Raw genomic sequence first — 23,597 nt, 5'->3', positions numbered from 1 at the left:
CCTTGGCCTGACATACTGCCTCCATCTTTCCTTGGCCTAACGCACTGCCTCCATCTTTCCTTGGCCTACAACAATGCCTCCATCTTTCTTTGCCTAACTCACTGCCTCCATCTTTCCTTGGCCTACAACGCTGCCTCCATCTTTCTTTGCCTAACACACTGCCTCCATCTTTCCTTGGCCTAACGCACTGCCTCCATCTTTACTTGGTCTAACACACTGCCTCTATCTTTCTTTGCCTAACATACTGCCTCCATCTTTCCTTGGCCTAACACACTGCCTCCATCTTTCCTTGGTCTAACACACTGCCTCCATCTTTCCTTGGTCTAACACACTGCCTCCATCTCTCCTTGGTCTAACACACTGCCTCCATCTTTCCTTGGTCTAACACACTGCCTCCATCTTTCCTTGGTCTAACACACTGCCTCCATCTTTCCTTGGTCTAACACACTGCCTCAATCTTTCCTTGGTCTAACACACTGCCTCCATCTTTCCTTGGTCTAACACACTGCCTCAATCTTTCCTTGGTCTAACACACTGCCTCTATCTTTCCTTGGTCTTTCACGCTGCCTCAATCTTTCATTGGCCAAACACACTGCCTCCATCTTAAACAAACAAATCACAGGTATATATATAATCAGTCATTTGGAGTTGTGCACCTGTGATTTGTTTGTTTCTGTGCCTGCAATAAGTCTCAACAGCTAGCACCTCCCATTATATATATATTCAGGGTGTGCAGTCCAGGAATCTTTCCTATACACTGCCTCCATCTTTCCTTGGCATGGCAAACTCTTTGAGGGCATTCTTGGCCCTAAGAGCTACCTGTCTGTAGGTTTTCTTGGCCTGATGCTCTCCCTGCAGGTTTTCTTGGTTTGATGCACTTCCTGTGGGTTTCATTGCCCGACCCACTTCTGCTGGGTTTACAATGTTCAATGTTCTTTTCTTGTATATTTTTACACTTCTATTCTGTTTAATGTTTCAGTATCCATAAAACCATCTCTGCTGAGACTTTTCTTAACTTTCTGCTGAGACTATTTTTTTGTACTTTTCCCACCTCCTTGGAACTCATGTGAGGCTTTATTCAGGGTTGGACTGAAACACAATTTGAGAAGTTTTTCAGTCTGAAATTGTGATTGTTCATGCTGCATACGTGTGACGTTTCAGGAACTACATTTTTTTTCCCTTCAACCCCGACTTGAGATTCTCTGCGACTACTGCGCTGGAATTAGCGTGAATGTGACTGTAGTAGGTGTGCCGTCACAACAAAAGTACAGTGAGTGTCGTGTACTGGACGTATAGTCTCAAGTTAAGACCAACATGGCCACCGAAAAGTCGCATACATGGTCTCCTGAAGAGGTCTAACTAGTGTCAGCTCAGACCCTACTAAGCAGTGAATCACTGCAGTTCCCAGAGCTATTACTATATGTTAATATCAGTCAATACCTGCTACAAGTAATTAAAGTCTAGTTAAGACCCTGAAGATATATAATCTCAAACAAACAATATTAAAAAATGTTGATTACTGCGCTTGGTATTGATATTTAGTAATCAATGTAGAAAATCAATAATCTGTTTGCTCTCTATTAATAAATAGGAGGCATTGATTTAGAAAATACAATTTAATGGATAAATAACACATACAAATACTTAAAATATGATCTAGAAACAATTAATACATATACATAGCAGCAAATAAAAGTTTCACATTCATATACACTTGAATCATGGTAATTTGAGATTAGATACTGTATAAAGTGTCTATTTAATCCATAGAAATTCCAGGCCACATGAAACAGTTACTTAGTTTCTATGTATCTTTCCACAGTTATAGTATGACTGTTCAATTAAACATAAGTCAATTCCGAATCCTTATTTTATAATACAGTCATGCTGGTTAATAATTATACAGCCTTCAATTGAAATTGGTGGACACTGGCATCCACGTGTTTGTGGGGTAGAATCAGAAAGTTTCCAACAATAAAGTTTCCTCAGTCTTTACAAGCTGGCATTGTCGAGTGTGCACAAATAAATTCCAGTAAGCGGACCGCTTTAATTGGCGTGGCCATGCCAAGATTCGTTCTTACCAGCAGTCTGGGGGAGATTTAATAAAGTTTGGAGAGAGATAAAACAGTAGATAAATAGCACCAACCAATCAGCTCCTAACTGTCACTTTATAGGCTGTGTTTGAAAAATGACAGTTAGGTGATGATTGGTTGGTGCTATTTATCTCCAATGTATCTCTCTCCAAGCTTTATTAAATCTCCCCCTAAGTCTCCGCGGAGCGCCACGGGCGAAGGTAGATGTGATTGCTGGTGGCAGAGTGCGGCGGTTGTTAGCGGTCTCAATCCCGGCTGCTCAGCAAGAGCATCTGAATAATTGCAGTAGTATGGAGCGGTAGTGGGAATTACTATTGCCTGAAGGGTGTCATCAACGCGTTTCGGCCCGTATTACACCGGGACTTTCTCAAGACTTCTTAAGATCTGATAAGCCTCCTGGCGCTTATCAGGCTGGTCTGGACCCAACCATACAAAGTTGGAGCTGATCATGTAGCTATTCACCAAGGGTGAATCTGCTGGCTCCCCGTAGTTACTATGCCTTGTGCACTGCTTTCCCACCACACAAGGTTCTCAGGCCGTCCAGAGGACCAGAGCCCACCCTGCGATCCACTACTAGCGCCAGTCTCCTTCCGCTTCTCCTGTGCTGCATTAATTTAACATTAACGATGTCTGGGGAAAAGGAATATCTCCACCGCTGGAGGAGGGTATACCAACAATCTTGGTAATAACTAGAGATGAGCGGTACAGTTTTCCTGAAATACTAACATACCTGACTTAGAGGTTCCGAGTCGAATTGTGTCCCAGGTCAGAATAAGTTTGGGTTCTGAGTCCCGGCTCGGGTCACTGTCAGTTCGGAACTCGTATTTAAAAACTGAACTCTGGTTTTGGATTGTATGTAAACAGAACAGGACCCACCCGAACATGGGGGATACAAGTAGAATCCGAGTCAGGCTCAGGTTTTGTGAGTGATGCTGTAGGTTCATCATACCGCAGTGTAATATTCATAAAGTATTGTGGTGCTGCCATCTGTACCGCAGTGTAATATATTAATAAAAATATTGTGATGCTGCCACCCACACAGAAGTGTAATATATTCATAAAAATATTATGACGCTGTAGGTCATTCTCATACCGCAGAGCAATATTCATAAAGTATTGTGACGCTGATGGTCATTCAGTGTAATATTCATAAAAGTATTGTGAATCTGTTATGCTGTAGGTTCTACCCAGTGTATTCACATAAGCGGTGTAATTGCACAGTGTCATTTGTGAACAAAGTTTAAAATAAAGTTGAAAATTTTACATTTTGGTACATATTGACGTGTGCGCTGTACCCCACTTTGTTCGTGTTTGTTGATATGGAGAACGATCAGTTGAGAGGAGACCAGGAACCACATACTAGTGCTGGAGCTGCTGCCACCAGTGACGATACTAGTCCGTCAACGTCATCTACTAAAGCCGATGCCCAAGGGCAAGGAGGGCTTAAGTCATAGCATCTAAAATCAAAGAACCAATCTTTTACAGTGGTAAAGAAAAAAAACATCAAAGGGAAAGCTAGCTGGTAGAAAGACATAAAATTTACAATATGCCTTTCACCACACAAAATGCAAGGAAAGTGACTGGTGGTTCTGCCTCTTGTTATGATGTAAGCCCTTCTCCCTGTAGACGTTTCAAAAAAATGAAAATTGTAAAGGCACAAGAATCATCTATATTGCTCAGAAATGTCACAAATCGAAAAGAGAGTCCAAGCGGGGTAAGCAATTTTGCAATGACTTACCTAAGTTTTTCTAAAAGGTTGTCAGTGGTATGCCTCTTAGTGAAACCGGTGATACACAGAGTAGCCTGCCTCTGTATGAGCTCCTGTTTCTTAGATGCTGCTGCTGTTGGTGCCGCTGAAGGCAATACTCCTACCCAGTGGGCTGTTACGTCATGTAATCTTGCGTTTGCACTGTTCCGCTTGGCCACATATCTGTAGTTAATTAGAAAGTGGGTACAATGGCATTTTGGAGGACACTAATTAAGTTTTTTTTAATGTCCATGTACAGGCTGGGAATTGCTTTTCTAGTGAAGCTCCCACACCCTTGTGTTTTCTAGTGAAGCTCCCACACCCAGTTTGAGTTCTCAAACTGTGATGGATATCACTAACTGCCAGACACTTTCAGCTACTCTTTCAAACACGTCTGCAGTGACCAGGCAGTATATCACATTCACTGACTAAGCTAATTTTACACACTAGGGGCGGGATTCACTAAAACTTACCGCCATACTTCGCATTTCTACTGATCCCATATGCACTAATATATGCGATCAGAACAGCAAAGGAAAGATCTTCCGATAAGAGCTGTCCTTTGCAATCTGCCCTGCGCCATGGACTTCCGGCTTTATGACCCGGGTGTCCATCTGCGCATGCGCAGAGTGACGCAGCGGCCGCAGGGCATGCTGGGAGGGATCCGATCAGATCCCTCATAGCAGCGCAATGCGGTAGAAGCCCATAGGCTACTATAGGGTAACACCAGCAAAAGCATCGGAGCCCGGCAGCCAGGAGAATAATGCATATGGAAAATGTGGTAAATGGGGTTTTTACCGCATTTTCCGTTTAGTGCATCCCGCTCTAGATCAGGGGTTTTCAACCCGTGGCTCGCGGAGCTCTGTCAGGTGTCCCACCGACCGGGGGGAGCTGTTCCCCATGACCAGCCAATAGACTCCTTCTGCCGGGTGCCCCCTGAGATTTTGTTACCAGCAGATGCCCGGCTCCCTACCTGCACCGCACCGCCAGCCGGAGACTGGAGCTCACTCCTGAGCTCCAGTTTCCGGCTTCCGCAGTGTGTGCAGTGCACTATGGGAGAGACGTCATGACGTCTCTCCCATAGTTCAGACAGAAGAGCAGCCGGGCGGACCAGAGGCAGCAGATGTGGAAGCGTGGTTTAAGGTAAGTAGTAGTATTTTTTTTGTTGTAAGCGGCTTCACTACTGGGGGCACTGCTACTAGGGGGAATTACTATTAGGGGCCCTACTACTAGGGGGCATTACTATTAGGGACACTCTACTAGGGGGCATTTCTATTAGGGGCACTAGTACTAGGGGCATTATTATTGTGGGCACAACCACTAGGGGGTATTACTATTAGGGGCACTAATACTAGGGGGCATTACTATTAGGGGCACTAGTACTAGGGGGACCACTAATGGGGGCATTGCATAGGGGGCACTGCATAAAGGGCACCACATAAGGGGCACTACCACTACTGCGGACACTGCATAAGCCATTGTGGGCCCTACATAAGGGGAAGCACTACTTGGGGCACTAAATAAGGGGTACTATCACTACTGGGGGCACTACATAAGAAACATTACCACTGTGGGCACTGCATAAGGGGCACTGCACTACCACTACTGGGGGCACGGCATATGGGGCACTACCATTACTGGGGGCACTGCACATGGGGCACTACCACTACTGAGGGCATGGCATAATGAGCACCACTGCTGGGGGCACTACATAAGGGGAATTACCACTACTGGATGAACTGCATAATGGGCATTGCATAAGGGGCACCACTACAGTGGGCATTGCATTAGGGGCACTACTGCTGTGAGCATTATGTGTAAGGGGCATTAGTGCTGTGGCCATTGTATAAGGGGCACTACTGCTGTGGGCATTGTGTATAAGGGGCACAAATGTGGGCATTGTGTAAAAGGGGCCTGGTGCGGGTCCAGGTCAGTAGTGCATTGGGCAGGGAGTGAGAGGTGATTGCTGCTGCTCAGCGGCAGTCACTATCCCCAGCCCCAGTGAGGGGGCTGCTGCCACTCACAGCAGCAGTCTCTGAGTCCTCTCTCTCCCTGCCAGTGTAACGGGGACGGATGGGATTATGGGCAATCGCATTTATTCCTCCCTCCTTGGATCTGCCCCTTGGCCGAGGAGGACAATCTGCCCCCCTACCAAGCGCACGGCACCGCACATAGTACTTTTAAAAAAAAGCAAATTGGCCATGCCCCCCAGGACCCAGGCCCGTCAATGCTCTCAACAGCCCTGCTTTTACCTAGCCCCCCACAGCCACTGATTGGCCAGCAGGGGAGCTTGGGTGAGAAAGGAAAGGCCGGGCATACCTGCCCATCGACCTTTCTTTGGGCTGTTGGTCCACTGGCTGGCAAGGTGCCCCTACCCCTTATCATGCTGCAGCACCATTTTCCAATGCCTTCACTCTCCAAAGCCTTGTTGCATAATTATAGACACAGATTTATATGTTGAAGGTTTAATGTCTGCCTGTTATGCAGTAAATATTGTGATGGGGAGCAGCTGTTCCCTTTCTCTTTGTGCTCCGTCCTCACAGTTTGAGAAGTTAAAAAACAAGGATCTATCGATGACTTATGAGATAAAGAAACACAGCATCAACACTAAGAACCCATCCATGAACAACAGGCAGCAGCTTTTCCACGGGATCGACCTTAATGCCATACAAAACGTGATTCAAAGCAGATTCAACAGGAGCTACGCTGGACGAAACAGTGAGAACTCAGCCTGTAATGAGCACAGTGGCCGCTCCCTCTGCTTCTGGGAATATAGGGCCTGATTCAGAGGCGCTCAGAAAAAGCAAGCCCTTGCTCTGAATCAGGACGGGCGCTGTTTTTTTTAGTTGCAGCCTCCTGGCCGCTCGCATAGCTGTGGGTGACCACCCACAGCTATTGCGAGCTGCCAGAATGATGGTCGCGATGGTCAAGACCATCGCAACCATTGGGCTTGTGACGAGACCCTTGTGGTAGGATCTCGTGGCCGCAAGCCCCAGAGAGCTTCTGGCTCTAATAGAGCCGGAAGCTCTATCACTGACATCACTGGTGATGTCAGTAGGGCCGCCCACAAACGGCAGGCGTTCGCTTGTGAACACCTCCATTTGTGAAGCCACCCCCCGGCCACGCCTACAAAACGGGGTGAGCTGTCGATCAACATCGACAGCCGCCCCTTTTGTAGTGAGCCACGGAGCAAGTGCTCTTTGCGCTCGATCCGTGGCTCGCGCGTGCGCACTGGGCCACTATCGACCCGCTTGCGAGCGGGTCTGTATCAGGCCCAGAAAACTGTTTGCTAGATCCTATGGGCCTGACTCTGAGCATACTGTACTTACCTACCTCTGCACTCTCTACTCCGGAAGAAGCCTAGAGGAGAGATACACTGACAGGAGGTGGGGGCCCCTACACGACACATGCCACAAATCACCAGTTCATCAAGAGGGGCGAACCGGACATGATGTAATTTTCATAAAACACATCATATTGGCCCCGCCTCTTCCCCGTTTACTCGCGATTCACTGCATTATCCTCCCCATAGTGCCCACTTTGCAAGGAAGTGGGAGGGTTGCCTACTCTTCTGGGCGACTGGGGGACTAATTGCATATTCAGGAGTCTACTGCAACTCCCAGCAGAGTAGATGTATAATTCTGAGGGCCTGATTCAGAGCCGCTCGCTAGATGAGATCGCTCACACGATCTGCATGCAAATTGCGTAGGCAGTGCATACTCAGTATTTCTTAGAGAGCGATCAGATAGTGTGTGTAGACTGTTTAAGATGCCCACTTCTGCACGTCATGTCAAGAAAGTGTATGCAACGAGCGGGTAACATCGGATGGTATCGCAGCGCATGAGGCTGACCATACCCTGCCACAAGCACTGCGAGCACTTCAGTGTAAAAACAAGCCAGGTGACGTGTATATGATGCTGTCTTATAATTATGCACACCTCTAAAACGCTGTTGAGATGCTCAGACACGCCTGCGTTTGCACCTCCACTTCGTTTTTAATGGCCAGCCCCTGTTACCACCTACAAACGGCTTCCCCTGTCACTCACTCTGCCGGGCTGTCTAGGCGCACTGAGCGAATGTATTGTGAATTTTCGCTAAGGTATGCACATGCGCACAATGCATACACACTGCATACCATCGGCAGCAGCGGGAGTATGCATCTTAGCAAGTGGGTCTGAGTCAGGCCTTGAGTCCGATACCTGTTGAAAAGCCGCCCCCTCAATAATCAGCAGACTGCGCATGTGCCAAAGAAAGCGATCACAGATTGTGTATGCGCTGCGCCAGGCTAGATGGTTTGCGATCACTTTACTTTTACACATCACAGGAATGGGGCTTAGATACTGCATGTGTACAATAACACATCCAGGCATTAGATCATTACTTATTGCTGCGAATAGCTACAATACTCGTATTCTTATTAGAAATTATAATTATGTAACCCCCCTTTACTCTCTAAAAGGGATACTGGGTTACTAAAACCTTTGTTACTCCTAATGTACCTACCCTTAGCATTCCTCTAAGTGGTGTACATCCCCAATGTCAGTGCCTCCACCCAAGTACTTATGGTTTATGTGGGTCTACTTGGGAAAACCCAATGGTCAAAATATATAGAGTGGTGTATAGATAATGTGTAATCACAATACAATACTGTATCTGTATCATTTCACTTTACATTTACCACCAATGTCTTTTCCTTCCATAGATTTCCACAGTAATGGATCTCCCACTGTAATCACTCCAGGTAAGTAACATACAGATAGTTGACTTGTGATATATTACTTTTATGAAGAACTTAAATGAAAGTTGTTCCCATACATAGTCATTCACTTTACATTTGAGATAACATTAATGACAACGCAGTAACAATATTATTACAATTTACAATGCTTATACTACTACCTTGAATATGGCACCTAATATCCTAAACTTCTAAGCAATAAAGTATTACAATTCTAAGGACTAAGGATATAAATATTTCAAGTTCATAAATCACAGATACTGTCCCTGGTATTAGTCCAATGGTCCTTTAACCTAGTTATGGGACTTCCTCTTGTGGCTGTAGAATTTACTTGGAAACTTTGTCATAGTCTGCTAAAGTAATGAGCAATTAGTCTCCTAAATATCCACTTGTTACACTGTAGCTTTTGCTGTTCCCAATATACTGTAGTAATACTCAATACGAAGTTATAGTGCAACTGTCTCTGAGATTCCTCTGGCTCAAGTTACACTGTATTCAGGTACTGTTTCAGACCCTGGATTAACTCTATAGAATGTAATTAGAGGTTTCCTCTGATAGAGTCTAAAAGGTATATATCTATAGTTTCTCTGGTATGAAGTTTGTTAATTGCTCCTCTTAGACAAATGTCTATGTAATTATACAGCTGTGGTAGAACCACTGTAAAGAGCACCACTAGTAGATAAATCCTCTAGTGCTCCTTATAATCCTGGGATATAAGCCTCTGTCCCTATAGAGCCACTTTGCTGCCACTAGGGATATCTGTGTCTGTGTGAGTGCCAGGTATTAATTACTCACAGCCCGACCAGCACTGCTGATGCCGTCCATCTGACACTGGAGCTGCCTCGCCTCTCAGTCTCCAGCTCTCATTGGCTGCATGCCGGACCGTCTCCCAATCAGCGGCATATAGCAGCAGTGATTGATGGCCCTGCAGCCGCTGAGCTCATAGCTGTGCGCCGGCTCACCTCCCAACAAGCGTCGCTGGGCAACAGCACTACCGCCTCCTCCGGCAGGGATCACCCCCATCGGCGTGGGTCCCTCCGCTCCTCTCCACTGCCAGGACCACCTGCTGCGATGCTGCCTATCCTGCCCGACAGGGTGAGTACCGCTGTCTCACCTTCTTCCCCAGCTCCGGCTGGGCTCCCTCTCCGGCTCTGCCCCCCTGCGCCTGACAGCTCATCGCTGCTCACTGGCTGCCCGGGTCACAGGAGGGCAGGCACTGGAGGGAGGGATCAGCAGACTGCCTGTCAGCTGCTGCTAACAGTTGTTATATATCCTCCCTCTCACCGGATCCTTTTTTCCTGACAGGAACCAATTCACTCCCACCTGTATTACTCTGCCCTTTTCCTCCAGTGCATCCAACACACTGTAGCACATCCTCACCACAGAGATAAAAAAGTACCACATAAATTGATATGTTAATACATTAAATACATATATCATGAATTGTGAATATACATATATATATTTTACCTCATAAATTGTACATTTATAAATATTACATAGATTTATAAGTACAGTTCTTATTTTAACCCTTAACAAGGGTTACAATTATAATGCGCGGACAGGTTCTTACGCTTGTGAATGCCAGACCCAATGAGATACAATGAATGAACAATAACTGGCCTCAGGAAATATGGAAATAACATCATCCTAAACATCATCCTAAACAACCAATCAGTGCGGCTCCGTCGTGCGCATGCGCGAGACCCGGCAAGCCATCGCTCCGGGTCTCGTACCAAAGGGGGCGTACTGTCGATGTTGAGTAACAGCATGCCCCCTTTGGTAGGCGGGCCGGGGGTGTGGCTGCCCAGATGGAGGCGTTCCCATGGAAGGCTGTTAGTGACACTGAGATAGCAGGACCATATAGAAGGCTGTTAGTGACAACTGAGATAGCAGGATCATATAGAAGGCTGTTAGTGACACTGAGATAGCATGACCATATAGAAGGCTGTTACTGACAACAACTAAAAGAGCAGGACCATATAGAAGGCTGTTAGTGCCACTGATATAGCATGACCATATAGAAGGCTGTTAGTGACACTATGATAGCAGGATTATATACAGTAGAAGGCTGTTATTGACACTGAGATAGCAGGACCATAGAGAAGGCTGTTAGTGACATGGAGATAGCAGGACCATATAGAAGGTTGTTAGTGACAACTGAGATAACAGGACTATATAGAAGGCTGCTAGTGACACTGAGATAGCAGGACCATATAGAAGGCTGTTAGTGACATTATGATAGCAGAATTATATACAGTAGAAGGCTGTTAGTGACACTGAGACAGAAGGACCATAGAGAAGGCTGTTAGTGACATGGAGATAGCATGACCAAATAGAAGGATGTTAGTGACAACTGAGATAGCAGGACAATATAGAAGGCTGTTAGTGACACTGAGATAGCAGGACCATATAGAAGGCTGTTAGTGACACTGAGATAGCAGGACCATATAGAAGGCTGTTAGTGACACTGAGATAGCAGGACCATATAGAAGGCTGTTAGTGACACTATGATAGCAGGATTATATACAGTAGAAGACTGTTAGTGACACTGAGATAGCAGGACCATAGAGAAGGCTGTTAGTGACACGGAGATAGCATGACCATATAGAAGGCTGTTAGTGACAACTAAAAGAGCAGGACCATATAGAAGGCTGTTAGTGCCACTGATATAGCAGGACCATATAGATGGCTGTTAGTGACAGTATGATAGCAGGATTATATACAGTAGAAGGCTGTTAGTGACACTGAGATAGCAGGACCATAGAGAAGGCTGTTAGTGACAACTGAGATAGCAGGACCATATAGAAGGCTGTTAGTGACACTATGATAGCAGGATTATATACAGTAGAAGGCTGTTAGTGACACTGAGACAGAAGGACCATAGAGAAGGCTGTTAGTGACATGGAGATAGCATGACCAAATAGAAGGTTGTTAGTGACAACTGAGATAGCAGGACCATATAGAAGGCTGTTAGTGACACTATGATAGCAGGATTATATACAGTAGAAGACTGTTAGTGACACTGAGATTGCAGGACCATATAGAAGGCTGTTAATGACAACTGAAATAGCAGGACCAAATATAAGTCTGTTAGTGACAACTGAGATAGAAGGACCATATAGAAGGCTGTTACTGACAACTGAGATAGCAGGACCATATAGAAGGCTACTAGTGACACTGAGATAGCAGGACCATATAGAAGGCTATTAGTGACACTGAGATAGCAGGACCATATAGAAGGCTTTTTGCAGAGCCGCAACTACTTTTTGGTGCCCTGTGCCAGAGAGAAAATTTGTGCCCCCCCACCCCCATTTTCAAATAGGGATGTAAGATAATGCACCTGAAAAAACAGCCATGACCTCATGGGGAAGGGCCAGGGAAAAGATAGGGGAGTCCAGGAGATGCTGGGGATAAAGGAAGAGGAGGCTACAAGTGAGAATGATAATAAACAGGAAAATTGAAAGGCCCAAACAGCGCCCCCTGCCCATGGCACAGGTCGCACTACCCTAGTTATGGCCCTGGCTGTTAGTGACCACTGAGATATCAGAGCAATATAGAAATACTAGAGGTTCTTAAATGGTGTCAAATGGCCGATTTTTGCCCTTTTTATTGATGGTGGAAAACGTAGTGGCAGCAATGTGTTTTTTTTTTCCAGAAAATTAAAGTCTTTCAAGCATTTTGGAGTACAGAAAAATGTAAAGTATTTTTTTTTTGTGTTTTTATATAAGTTTGTAAAAAGTTGGAATAAACACATTTAACTCTCATCTGCAAGTTCAAAGGGATGTAGCTGGCTTCCTGGCGGTCAGGATGCTGGCACTGGAATACCGACACCAGTCAGAATGCTGGCACTGGTATACCGACACCAGTCAGAATGCTGGCTCTGGAATACCGACACCAGTCAGAATGCTGGCACTGGAATACCGACACCAGTCAGAATGCTGGCACTGGAATACCGACACCAGTCAGAATGCTGGCACTGGAATACCGACACCAGTCAGAATGCTGGCACTGGGACACCAACACCAGTCAGAATGCATTAGAGTTAGGGGGAGGGTTAGGTTTGGGGTTAGGCACTACAGGGAAGGGTTAGGGTTAGGCTGCGGGGGGGGGGGGACTCCTGTAACTTGTTGTTTTGTCCTATTCCCTTTGTGCTGCATTACGGATCCCCTGTTTTGTAGACACAGATTAAACATTGATAAAATATTGTGATGGGGAGCAGCTGTTCCCTTTCTCTCTGTGCTCCGTCCTCACAGATTGAGAGGATACAGAACAAGGATCTGTGGAAGACTTATGAGATAAAGAAACAGAGCATCAACACTAAGAACGGTTCCACTAACAACGAGCGGCAGCTCTTCCACGGGACTGACTGTAATTCTGTACAAAACGTGATTCATATGGATTCAACAGGAGCTACGCTGGGCGAAACGGTGAGAATTCAACCTGTAATGAGCACCGCGGTCGCCCCGTCTGTTTCCGTGAATATAAATCTGTTTGGTAGATCCTATGGGCCTGATTCTGAGTCCAAAAGCAGTGCACACTGGGATTATAAGCAGATTGCGCATAAAGCGATCACAGATTGAGCGTACACTGAGCCATAGTTACGGGGGTGGATGGTCGCTCCATGTGTTCCAGTTTTACCTTGTCCATGAAATCAATGTTTCTGGGCAGCAACAGTCAGTCACCGCACGGATGCGTCAAACTAATCAATCTACTGGGAGTGTCATGAGCATGTAGGCCGACTCTGGGGCGAGCGGGGGTGAATTGGACGCCTGTTTCGACAGATCTACACCCAGCATGGGATGAGTGCAAGTGCTTGTATTAATGATGGCGGCAGCTGGCGGGAGAACAGTGGGTGGCGTGACCGTACGCATGAAAGCGGATGGATACTCGTGTTAGTATAAGGTAGTAAATCTTGCGGCTGAGGACCTCCGCGCTTACAGCCGATTTGCGTCTGTATGTCATACAATAGAGACTATAGACCAGGTTTGGGCAATGACAAGTTTTGGTAAATGGTCACGGGTTGCAAACAAAATATGCCAGCTGACCCCCTCACATGCCCCTTTTATATCATCAGACAGCTCTACATGCCCCTTTTATAACATCACACTCCTCCTGGTGCCCCTTTTATACATCACACTCCACCCGGTGTCCCTTTTATGCCATCACACTCCTCCTGATGCCCCTTTTATAACATCACACTCCTCCCGGTGTCCCTTTTATGACGTCACACTTCTCCACATGCCCCTTTTATGCCATCACACTCCTTCTCGTGCTCCTTTTATGCCATCACACTTCTCCTCGTGCCCCTTTTATGCCATCACCCTCCTCCGTGTGCCCTTTTTATGCCATCACACTCCTCCTCGTGCCCCTTTTATGACATCACACTCCTCCATGTGCCTCTTTTATGCCATCACACTCCTCCATGTGCCCCTTTTATGCCACCGCACTCCTCCACATGCCCCTTTTGTGCCATCACACTTCTTCTAGCTCCTTTTAGGCCATCACACTCCTTCATGTGCTCCTTTTATTCGGTCACACACCTCCGCATGCTCCTTTTATGCCATCACACTCATCCATGTGTCACTTTTATGCCATCACACCCCTCCACGTGCCACTTTTATTCAGTCACACACCTCACCTGCCCCTTTTATGCCATCACATTCCTCCACATGCCCCTTTATGTAATCACACTCCTCTATATGCTCCTTTTGTGCCATCACACTTCTCCATGTGTCTCTTTTATGCCGTCACACTCCTCCACGTGCCTCTTTTATGCCATCACACTCCTCCACGTGTCCCTTTTATGCCATCACACTCCTCCACATGCCCGTTTTATGCTTGTACACTTCTTCATGTTCTCCTTTTATGCCATCATACTCCTCCATGTGTCCCTTTTATGCCATCACGTTCCTCCACGTGTCAATTTTATGCCATCACACACATGTTTTCAATCTGACAACTGAGCTGTGCAATGCAGCGGGGAGCAGGCCACATACATGATGAAGTGGGGAGTGGGGACCCTCTTATGTGTTTTGCACCCTCTACTATAGACTGTCTCAGTGCGAATGACAGCATTCAGCTTTCAGTCTGCTGGACAACAACTCAACTTACACATCTCCATCCCCCATGGTCAGGAGCATCAATAGCCGCACCAGGCCCGGGGAAGGGGGTGTGGCCTATCTGGGGAGGTGTGGTCACACTCCCTTAGGCTAAAAAATAAGCCAGGGGTTGGTTGCTGTGAGCCCCTCGGTTCGGTGCAAAGCCAGGTTTGGGCGCGATCAGTGTGATCGCTCCCTCCCACAGGCATAGGAGATTGCAGCAGTGTGTGCTGGGCTGCTGTGAGATAAGATGGAGGGTGGGGCGGCGCCAGACCCAGGCCCCCACCGGGCCCCTCTAGCAAGCCTGAGCCCAGGTAATTAGTACCCGCCTCACCCCCTCCTCTGCGCCCCTGGCCACGGTTCATGTTCAGGACACGTATTGGATGTACATTCCTACGTGTGCATGCTTTACAGCTATGACCATTTATATGTTATTTCCCTGTCACAGCCTGGTCATTGTATTTGCATTAGATATATTTAACGTTTTCCATGTTATTTTTCACGCAGCTGCTGTGTATGGAAATGGAACATATTTTGCAGTAAATGCAAATTACTCTGCAGCTTACGCCAAACCTGACCCAAGTGGACAGAAGCACATGTACCTGGCCCGCGTCCTCACTGGGGTCTTCTGCACTGGACAGGGGGGAATGATGGCCCCTCCAGCCAAGAACCCAGCCACCCCCACCAACCTGTACGACAGCGTAACCGATAACACCGCCAACCCTTCAATGTTCGTGATATTTAATGACATTCAGGCTTATCCCGAATATCACATCACTTTTAGTTAATAATCTGCTGCTTAGGCTGGGCTTTATGGCAGCGTTAATCTGTGAGGAAAGGATCCGTGAATTTATAAATTGTATAAATAATTTGTATTATTTCCCACACAGAGATTGTATATATGTACACCAATAAGATAACTGCAACGTGTCTACTATAACTTGTGTGTATATATATATATATATATATATATATATATATATATCCTATAGATTGTAAGCTTGCGAGCAGGGCCTTCCTACCTATATATCTGTCTGTTATTACCCAGTTTTGTTCTATTAATGTTTACAATTGTAAAGCGCAACGGAATATGCTGCGCTATATAAGAAACTGTTAATAATAATAATAATAATAATAATAAAAATAAATATATATATATATATATATATATATATATAATATATATATATATAATTATATATCATACAAACTCGGCACTCACTTACTTTAATCTGTAATTCCTTTGAATACAGGGAATGTTAGTCCCAAAATATTGCAATATTTTGTCAAGCTGACCAACCATTTTTGCTCTGCCACAAGTCTACTATAACTTGTGTGTGTGTGTGTGTGTGTGTGTGTGTGTGTGTGTATATATATATATATATATATATATATATATATATATATAGTTACATATATATAATATATATATATACACATATAAATCTATCTAATGGTTATACAAACCACCCTTTCCTGCGCCTATACCGAGAACTAAACCTAGCTACTCATACAGAGTCCCTGATTCAGAGACGGACGCTCTGAATCTGGGCGTTTTTTTTTTTTTTTTGTGCGGCCTCCTGGGCGCTCGCATAGCTGTGGGTGACCACCCACAGCTATAGCGAGCGGCCAGGATGATGGTCGCGATGGTCAAGACCATCGCGACCATCGGGCTTGCGATGACACCCTTGTGGTAGGGTCTTGTGGCCGCAAGCCCCAGAGAGCTTCTGGCTCTCATAGAGCCGGAAGCTCTCTCACTGACATCACTGGTGATGTCAGTGGGGCCGCCCACAAACGGCAGGCGTTCGCTTGGGAATGCCTCGTTTGTGAAGCCACCCCCCGGCCACGCCTACAAAATGGGGTGAGCTGTCGATCAACATCCGATTTACAAAGTGATTAATCTCACTGTAACTGCCTGAACTCGGGTGATTTATTCACTTTTTTGTTTGCAAATTTACCAAGCGATTTGAGGCAAATCGAGTTGGCTGATGGTGAAGCAGAACGAGATATCTCCCCCGAGTATCTCGTTTGCAGGAGATTACTCACCCGAGCAAGCAGCCTGCACATATCAGTGAGATATGTGAAGGCCGCTTGTGTCTTGTACCTGTAAAAAAAACGGTTAAATTATTTAATAAAAATTATGTAGGGTCCCCCCCAAAAGACTAACCAGCCCCGGACTTGTCAGCTTTTCCTGGTACCTAAAATTATGGCGAACAAAACGAGTAGGGTTTCACCATAATTTAGGAACCAGCACCAGGCTGCAGGGCCAGTCCTAGTTTTAAATATAGGGGGGAAAAAATTGCGTAGGGGTTCCCCTATACTTAAAACCAGCACAGACCTTCAGACACCTACTCTGATACTTATATTGTTTGTTACCCTTCTCTGTACTAACATACCCTCATATTCTCCTTTTCCAACCTTCACTTGGCTCCCTGTCTTCCTAGTGTCCCTGCTCTCCCAGTTCCTTCTGTCCTACCCTTGCATCCTAGAGTCCTTCCCCTAGGGTGGTACAGCTCAGCACCACCTGAACTGCATGTTGTGAGACTTCCTACTGCTCAAGGACTGACCATTCAGTGATGTATTGAGTGGTACCACATTTCCTATGCTTTGGATTAGCCATATTGTTTTGCACTAGTAGCTACATTTTACCAGTTACATATTTATTTGCTACCATTTTTGATACTCTCTCTCATATTCAGTGTTTACTAGATTGGCTACATTAACACAGATTTCTGCTAGAGTGTACTTCAATGCCTATCTTCAGTCCCTTGCTGGGCTCCTGGTGTTGGGATATAGACCGGTGGCATTTAGTCCGCCGGTCTATTAACTACATCCTGACCCCAGTAGGCTCAACACATTTCTTTTCAGCAGTCCAAGATCCTTTTTCCCACATTTGGTGAGGTTGATAATCTCCACTACCAACAGAATCAGAGCTCTTTTTACCCCATAAAGACCCTGGGATCCCCTGTAGAGTCAGTATTGCCTCAGATGTTGGGAGTGGATTTAGCTAGTGCACCGGATGCAGTAGCTGGTGGACGAGCTCTACAATTTGAAAGTGTAATATGCATAAGCTTCGATGGCTCGGGAGCTGTAGATACTCCTGGGTTTTTGGCCAACTAATTTTTTGATCAATATTAGCTCTTTGACTCTGGTGTCCCATGCCATTTTTGTCCTTGAAGGTACCAGCACTTTATATGCTCCATCTTTAGACCAGGGACCCTCAGATGCTGTTACGTGAATAAACTATTCTCTGCTTATACTCTATCGCCCAGCTTATATTAGATATACGTTTACTATTTTGACTACTGAGACACCATTATTTGAATACGGAGTTCCACCTAGTTTAGGAAGCTTACTAAGTATTATTCTCCAATTAACATGTCATGTGCTCACACTCTATTGTACATTTACTATTGAAAGTTCAACTCTTTCTATTGGCTGATCATTATTTTCTTTAGAATTACAGGGAGTATGTCTCCTTTATTTTAAGATGTGTTACGAGTTGTTATTTAGATGAGGTAATGTTAATGTGTACCACATTATTTTTACAATATTTTTTTTTCTCATGGACAGTTTTGATTATTTGCACCCATTCTTGGTTTTTACTACCCTGTATATTTTGACCCTATCCACTCAGTTCATCTGCTCCCCCCCCTCCCCCAATACTCTGATTCTCGCTATAATCCTCTAAGAGGACTTTTAAATGTTTAATAGTCTTCCACTTATATTAGCTAACTGACACTTTCATATTCCTGTTTGGTATTCAATTGGGAAACCGGCTGACGTAAGCCCGACAGCCGGCTTCCCGATTGCTTTATCCCGGCGAGGGTTAAATGACAGGCGTCTAAATCTAGACGCCTGTAATTTTTCCGACGGCGGGAGACCGGCGCCCGGCATCCCGTTCGAAGGGATGCCGGGCTCCGGGAGCGGACAGCCGCGGGGGGGGAGGGTTAGGTTTAGGGCACCCGGGGGGGACTTAGGGTTAGGCACCCCCCAGGAGGGTTAGGGTTAGGCTAGGGGAAGGGGGGTTAGGGTTAGGCACCCCCGGGGGGAGGTCAGGATTAGGCACCCCCCCTGGGGAACTTAGGTTTAGGAAGCCGGGAAGGGGGGGTTAGGTTTAGGCACTTAGAGGGGGGATTAGGGTTAAACACAGGGGGGGAGGTTAGGGTTAGGCACCCCCAAGGAGGGTTAGGGTTAGGGGGGTTAGGTTAGTTTGTACTTACCTAGTGATGATCGGGATTTCCAGCGCTGTCAGGCTGCCGCTGCCGGGATCTCTGCATGTGTCGGACTGACGCTGCCGGGAATCGAACTGCCGGCCATGCGGTCGCCGGTACTTCATACCGATTCCCCCTATTTTGGTGCACCGTATGTGCTGTTTTAATTAACCAAGGGCTCCAATGTCATCTTGTTATGTTGGGTTACTTAAGTGGGCCTGCTGATAAATAAAAGAAGAATTTATCAGTATATTTGTCCATCCCCGTTCTCTGTTTTATACACTTTTACAACTTTCTCGTTCTGGTATTTGAGACCATTATCTCTGAGTTGATATCGCTTAGTACACTTTTTAGTATACGGTATAGTGAATTGTATAAGTTTTTGGGGAGTAGTTTACGGTGAAAGCTGTGGCTCCCCCCTATTTTCTTGGTTGGGAAAATTAGAAAATGTTAGTGGAGGAAGATTAGCATCACATTACGCATTATATTGCATATTTTACATATTATTACGATTTTACTGTGGTTTTCCATTACATGTTATATGCAATCACATCGGGCTCGATACAGTATGCTTTACATAGCATTACAATTTTATTGCAGACTTCCATTATATGTTATATGCAACATCTTTTATTGTTTCTTGATATCACTGTTTCACTTTGACTATTGTACTCATCTCATTATGTATTGTGTGATGTTTTTATTAATTGAGCTGTTGGATTGTGATGCTTGTGCTTCAATAGAAATCAGTTAAAAAAAAGAGGTATTTTGATTAAATAAAAAGTCATAGAGAATAGAGAAGGAATTTTTTTTTTAATTTTTAGGAAGGCTTCAAATAAATCAACAAAATTGACACCGTCTGTGTTATCGCTAATATCTTAACAAAAAATAAACCATCTAAAATTAAACTTTTAAACTTTGTTGACTTAAGTATGAGATCTTTGAAATTATAACAATACAAAAACAAAATCAGTCTTAAAACTAATGTTACACTGGCATTGAGGTTGGTTCACAATAACCTTTTTGAAGTTTGCGCCCGTCTAGTTCTCTGCGCTGACACTGGCTGACTAAATGGTAGGCGAGAAACGGGTAGGGAGGGATCTTAACTCCAGCTACTGAGAGGTTTGGCAATGTCACATAACTAAAAGATGAAAACTGAAAAGATACACGGAATTTAAAACACCTTGGGTCATTGTGACCCACCCACAATGACGCCGGGTTAAGAAACCGCCTGTTCTACATTCCATAACCTGTGATATGCCACAATATACATGACCTAATAAGGGCAGTCAGATTTGTTGCCCTCATAACTAGTGTTACATAAATACTATTACCTGCCCTCTGTATGAGGCAGTTAAGTTAACAGTACATTAAAAAGGAAACAATTTTCCATATTTAATATTTATATTTCTCCAAATAAAAATCGTCAGATGTTCACTGGATTGTTCAGCTGTCAGGAAAAACAAATTGAGGTTCCGCTTATTTTTCAGTTGTGTACTTTAATTTCTGAGATCTGGGAGGATCCAACACAAAACAGAAAGTAAAGTGAAAGAACAAAGAGACAGACAGCAGAGAGTGACAGAGACACAGCCTGATAGCAGAGAAAGACATCCTGACAGGGGCAAGGGACTGAGCAAGAGACACACCAACCAAATGGGTGAGAGGGGAGCAGAGAAACAGATACTCTTGAGGGGAACTGCACATCATAGGACATAGACAGACCCACAGTATATAAGAGGACAGGTATGGGGGTGTCCCCACAGCATATGATACCTAGAGATGCACAGAATATGGGGAGTCAGAAATACATGGGGAGTGTATCACAGTTTATGACACAGAGAGACGCACAGAATACGGGGGGACAGACAGACACACAGCTAGGAAACACAAGTTTGGAGGAAATAGATGATCGGGTGCTCACATTGAACCCCATCCTGGTGAAGATCCCATCCACCCCGAAAAATTTCAAACTGATGGTTGAAAAATATTTTGGATCCAAACTAAAATCAGGAGGAGGAGAGTGCAAGGTGATTGCCCTGGACCAAGAGACGTATTGTGTGGGCTTTCAGGATAAAGACGGTGAGTGCCGCATTGTACTGGTCTGTTACATTGGGAGTGGGAGAGAGTGTAATTGCTTTTACTGGTTGAGCAGGTAAATTGCTGATTACTGAGCAATAATTAGTATATTACAGTCATTTAATAGTAAGGTGAGCTGAAGAAACATGACAGTGGATAAGGTGTAGTATGTGCAGTATAAAAAAGGCTGGTTCTAAATCTAAGATAGTACTCAAAGCAGCTGCATAGCGCGCTGCATTGTGTGTGTGTGGGGGGGTTATGTTAACCATAATTAATAATAACTATAATTAAGCACAGATAACTTAAATAGTACCTCAGTTATTTTGATTTAACTATCTGTGCTCAAGCTTGGCTATCACTAAAACCTGGACTGTTAGTGTGCTTTGAGGACCAAGGTTGGAAACACTGGAGTAGATAGTGCCAGATAGATTAATGTCCACATGGGCCTGGAGTATAAATTTATGACGGGGCCTATTGTGTATCGCTGCAGGGGGGGTGGCAACAGCTGTGGCGGTGTGACTAGTGATGTGGGGATGTGACCAATGATGTTTGTGTGTGGTCTACCCAGGGGGTGAGGCTGTCTCCATAGAGGGCACAGCCAGCGCCTACCTTCTCCCACTTTATAGTGGAGCTACTGTATAGCAAGAAAGATTTTTTGTTTTATTTGTGAAAGGGTGTGAACTTTATTGTCTGCCTCTCCTTGAGTACTAGAATGGTTTAGATTAATACAAAAAAAGGGGACAAAATAAAAAATTGTTCACCGATTAATGGCATATTTCTATAAGTGTTCATCCCACATTCCTAGCCATTGCATTAAAGTAATAAGTGAACTGCCTGTAGTCTTTAGAAAAAATAAAAAAGCTGCAATGGCAATACTGTGTCCATCTTGCTGCTAAACAGATTTGCATGCCTGAGCTGGGCTGGGCTTTTAGTTTTACTTGTTAATTTAAAAAAAAAAAAAAAACATAAAAACAAAGCTTAAAATAAAAACTATTTAAAAATAAAAAATAATTCTCAATAGTTTTTACAAATAAAAATATCTATTTTTTTATAAAAAAAAAAATATATATACACTACCGTTCAAAAGTTTGGGATCACCCAGACAATTTCGTGTTTTACATGAAAACTGACTTTTATTTATCAAATTAGTTGCAAAATGAATAGAACATATAGTCAAGACATTGGCAAGGTTAGAAATAATGATTTGATTTGAAATAATAATTTTATCCTTCAAACTTTGCTTTCGTCAAAGAATGCTCCTTTTCCAGCAATTACAACATTGCAGACCTTTGGCATTCTAGCTGTTCATTTGTTGAGGTAATCTGAAGAAATGTCACCCCACGCTTCCTGAAGCACCTCCCACAAGTTGGATTGGCTTGATGGGCACTTCTTGCATACCATACAGTCAAGCTGCTCCCACATCAGCTCAATGGGGTTGAGAGCTGGTGACTGCGCTGGCCACTCCATACACAGACAGAATACCAGCTGCCTGCTTCTTCCCTAAATAGTTCTTGCATAATTTGGAGGTGGGCTTTGGGTCATTGTCCTGTTGAAGGAGGAAATTGGCTCCAATCAAGCGCTGTCCACAGGGTATGGCATGGCATTGCAAAATGGAGTGATAGCCTTCCTTATTCAAAATCCCTTTTACCTTGTACAAATCTCCCACTTTACCAGCACCAAAGCAGCCCCAGACCATCACATTATCTCCACCATGCTTGACAGATGACGTCAGGCACTCTTTCAGCATCTTTTCACCTGTTCTGCATCTCACAAATGTTCTTCTGTGTGATCCAAACACCTCTAACTTTGATTCGTCTGTCCATAACACTTTTTTCCAATCTTCCTCTGTCCAATGTCTATATTCTTTTGCCCATATTAATCTTTTCCTTTTATTGGCCAGTCTCAGATATGGCTTTTTCTTTGCCACTCTGCCAGCATCCTGGAGTCGCCTCTTCACTGTAGACGTTGACACTGGCGTTTTGCGGGTACCATTTAATGAAGCTGCCAGTTGAGGACTTGTGAGGCATCTATTTCTCAAACTAGAGACTCTAATGTACTTGTGTTCTTGCACAGTTGTGCACCGGGGCCTCCCACTTCTCTTTCTACTCTGGTTCTAGCCTGTTTGTGCTGTTCTTTGAAGGGAGTAGTACACACTGTTGTAGGAAATGTTCAGTTCTTGCCAATTTCTCGCATGGAATAGCCTTCATTTCTGAGAACAAGAATAGACTGTCGAGATTCACATGAAAGTTCTCTTTTTCTGGCCATTTTGAGAGTATAATTGAACCAACAAATGTGATGCTCCAGATACTCAACTTACTCAAAGGAAGGCCAGTTTTATAGCTTCTCTAATGAGCAAACCCATTTTCAGCTGTGCTAAAATAATTGCACAGGGGTTTTCAAGGGTTTTCTAATCACCCATTAGTCTTCTAACGCACTTAGCAAATACAATGTACCATTAGAATGTTATACCCAAGTGTGGTTAGATTCTGTAGTATGGAACTTTTAAATGTTAAGTTGTTCCTGGTTTTCCTTCTTTCCTACGCCACAGCAGAGAGGCAGGTGTTCCCCATTCCCAACACAGCAATTGACACTGTGTAAACCCACAATCGCTTTATTAAATAGTAACTC

General features: G+C 44.6%; 1 protein-coding gene and 1 pseudogene across 1 annotated transcript in view; both read left to right on the top strand.

Moving 5' to 3' along the window:
- LOC148521164 (E3 ubiquitin-protein ligase DTX3L-like) overlaps positions 1 to 15,467 on the top strand; it is a 36,128-nt pseudogene extending 20,661 nt beyond the window's left edge.
- A 5,107-nt stretch (positions 15,468 to 20,574) lies between these two features.
- LOC148521163 (E3 ubiquitin-protein ligase DTX3L-like) overlaps positions 20,575 to 23,597 on the top strand; it is an 82,131-nt gene continuing 79,108 nt past the window's right edge. The window contains exon 1 of the mRNA XM_088475563.1: positions 20,575 to 20,972. Within this exon, the coding sequence (XP_088331689.1) occupies positions 20,639 to 20,972 (334 nt within the window). The 5' untranslated portion in view covers positions 20,575 to 20,638. The remainder of the gene's footprint in view (positions 20,973 to 23,597) is intronic.

The sequence above is a fragment of the Taudactylus pleione genome, unplaced genomic scaffold (genome assembly GCF_031769625.1).
Source record: "Taudactylus pleione unplaced genomic scaffold, aTauple2 ptg000173l, whole genome shotgun sequence".
NCBI lineage: Eukaryota > Metazoa > Chordata > Amphibia > Anura > Myobatrachidae > Taudactylus > Taudactylus pleione.
This window is presented reverse-complemented; position numbering and strand designations above follow the sequence as displayed.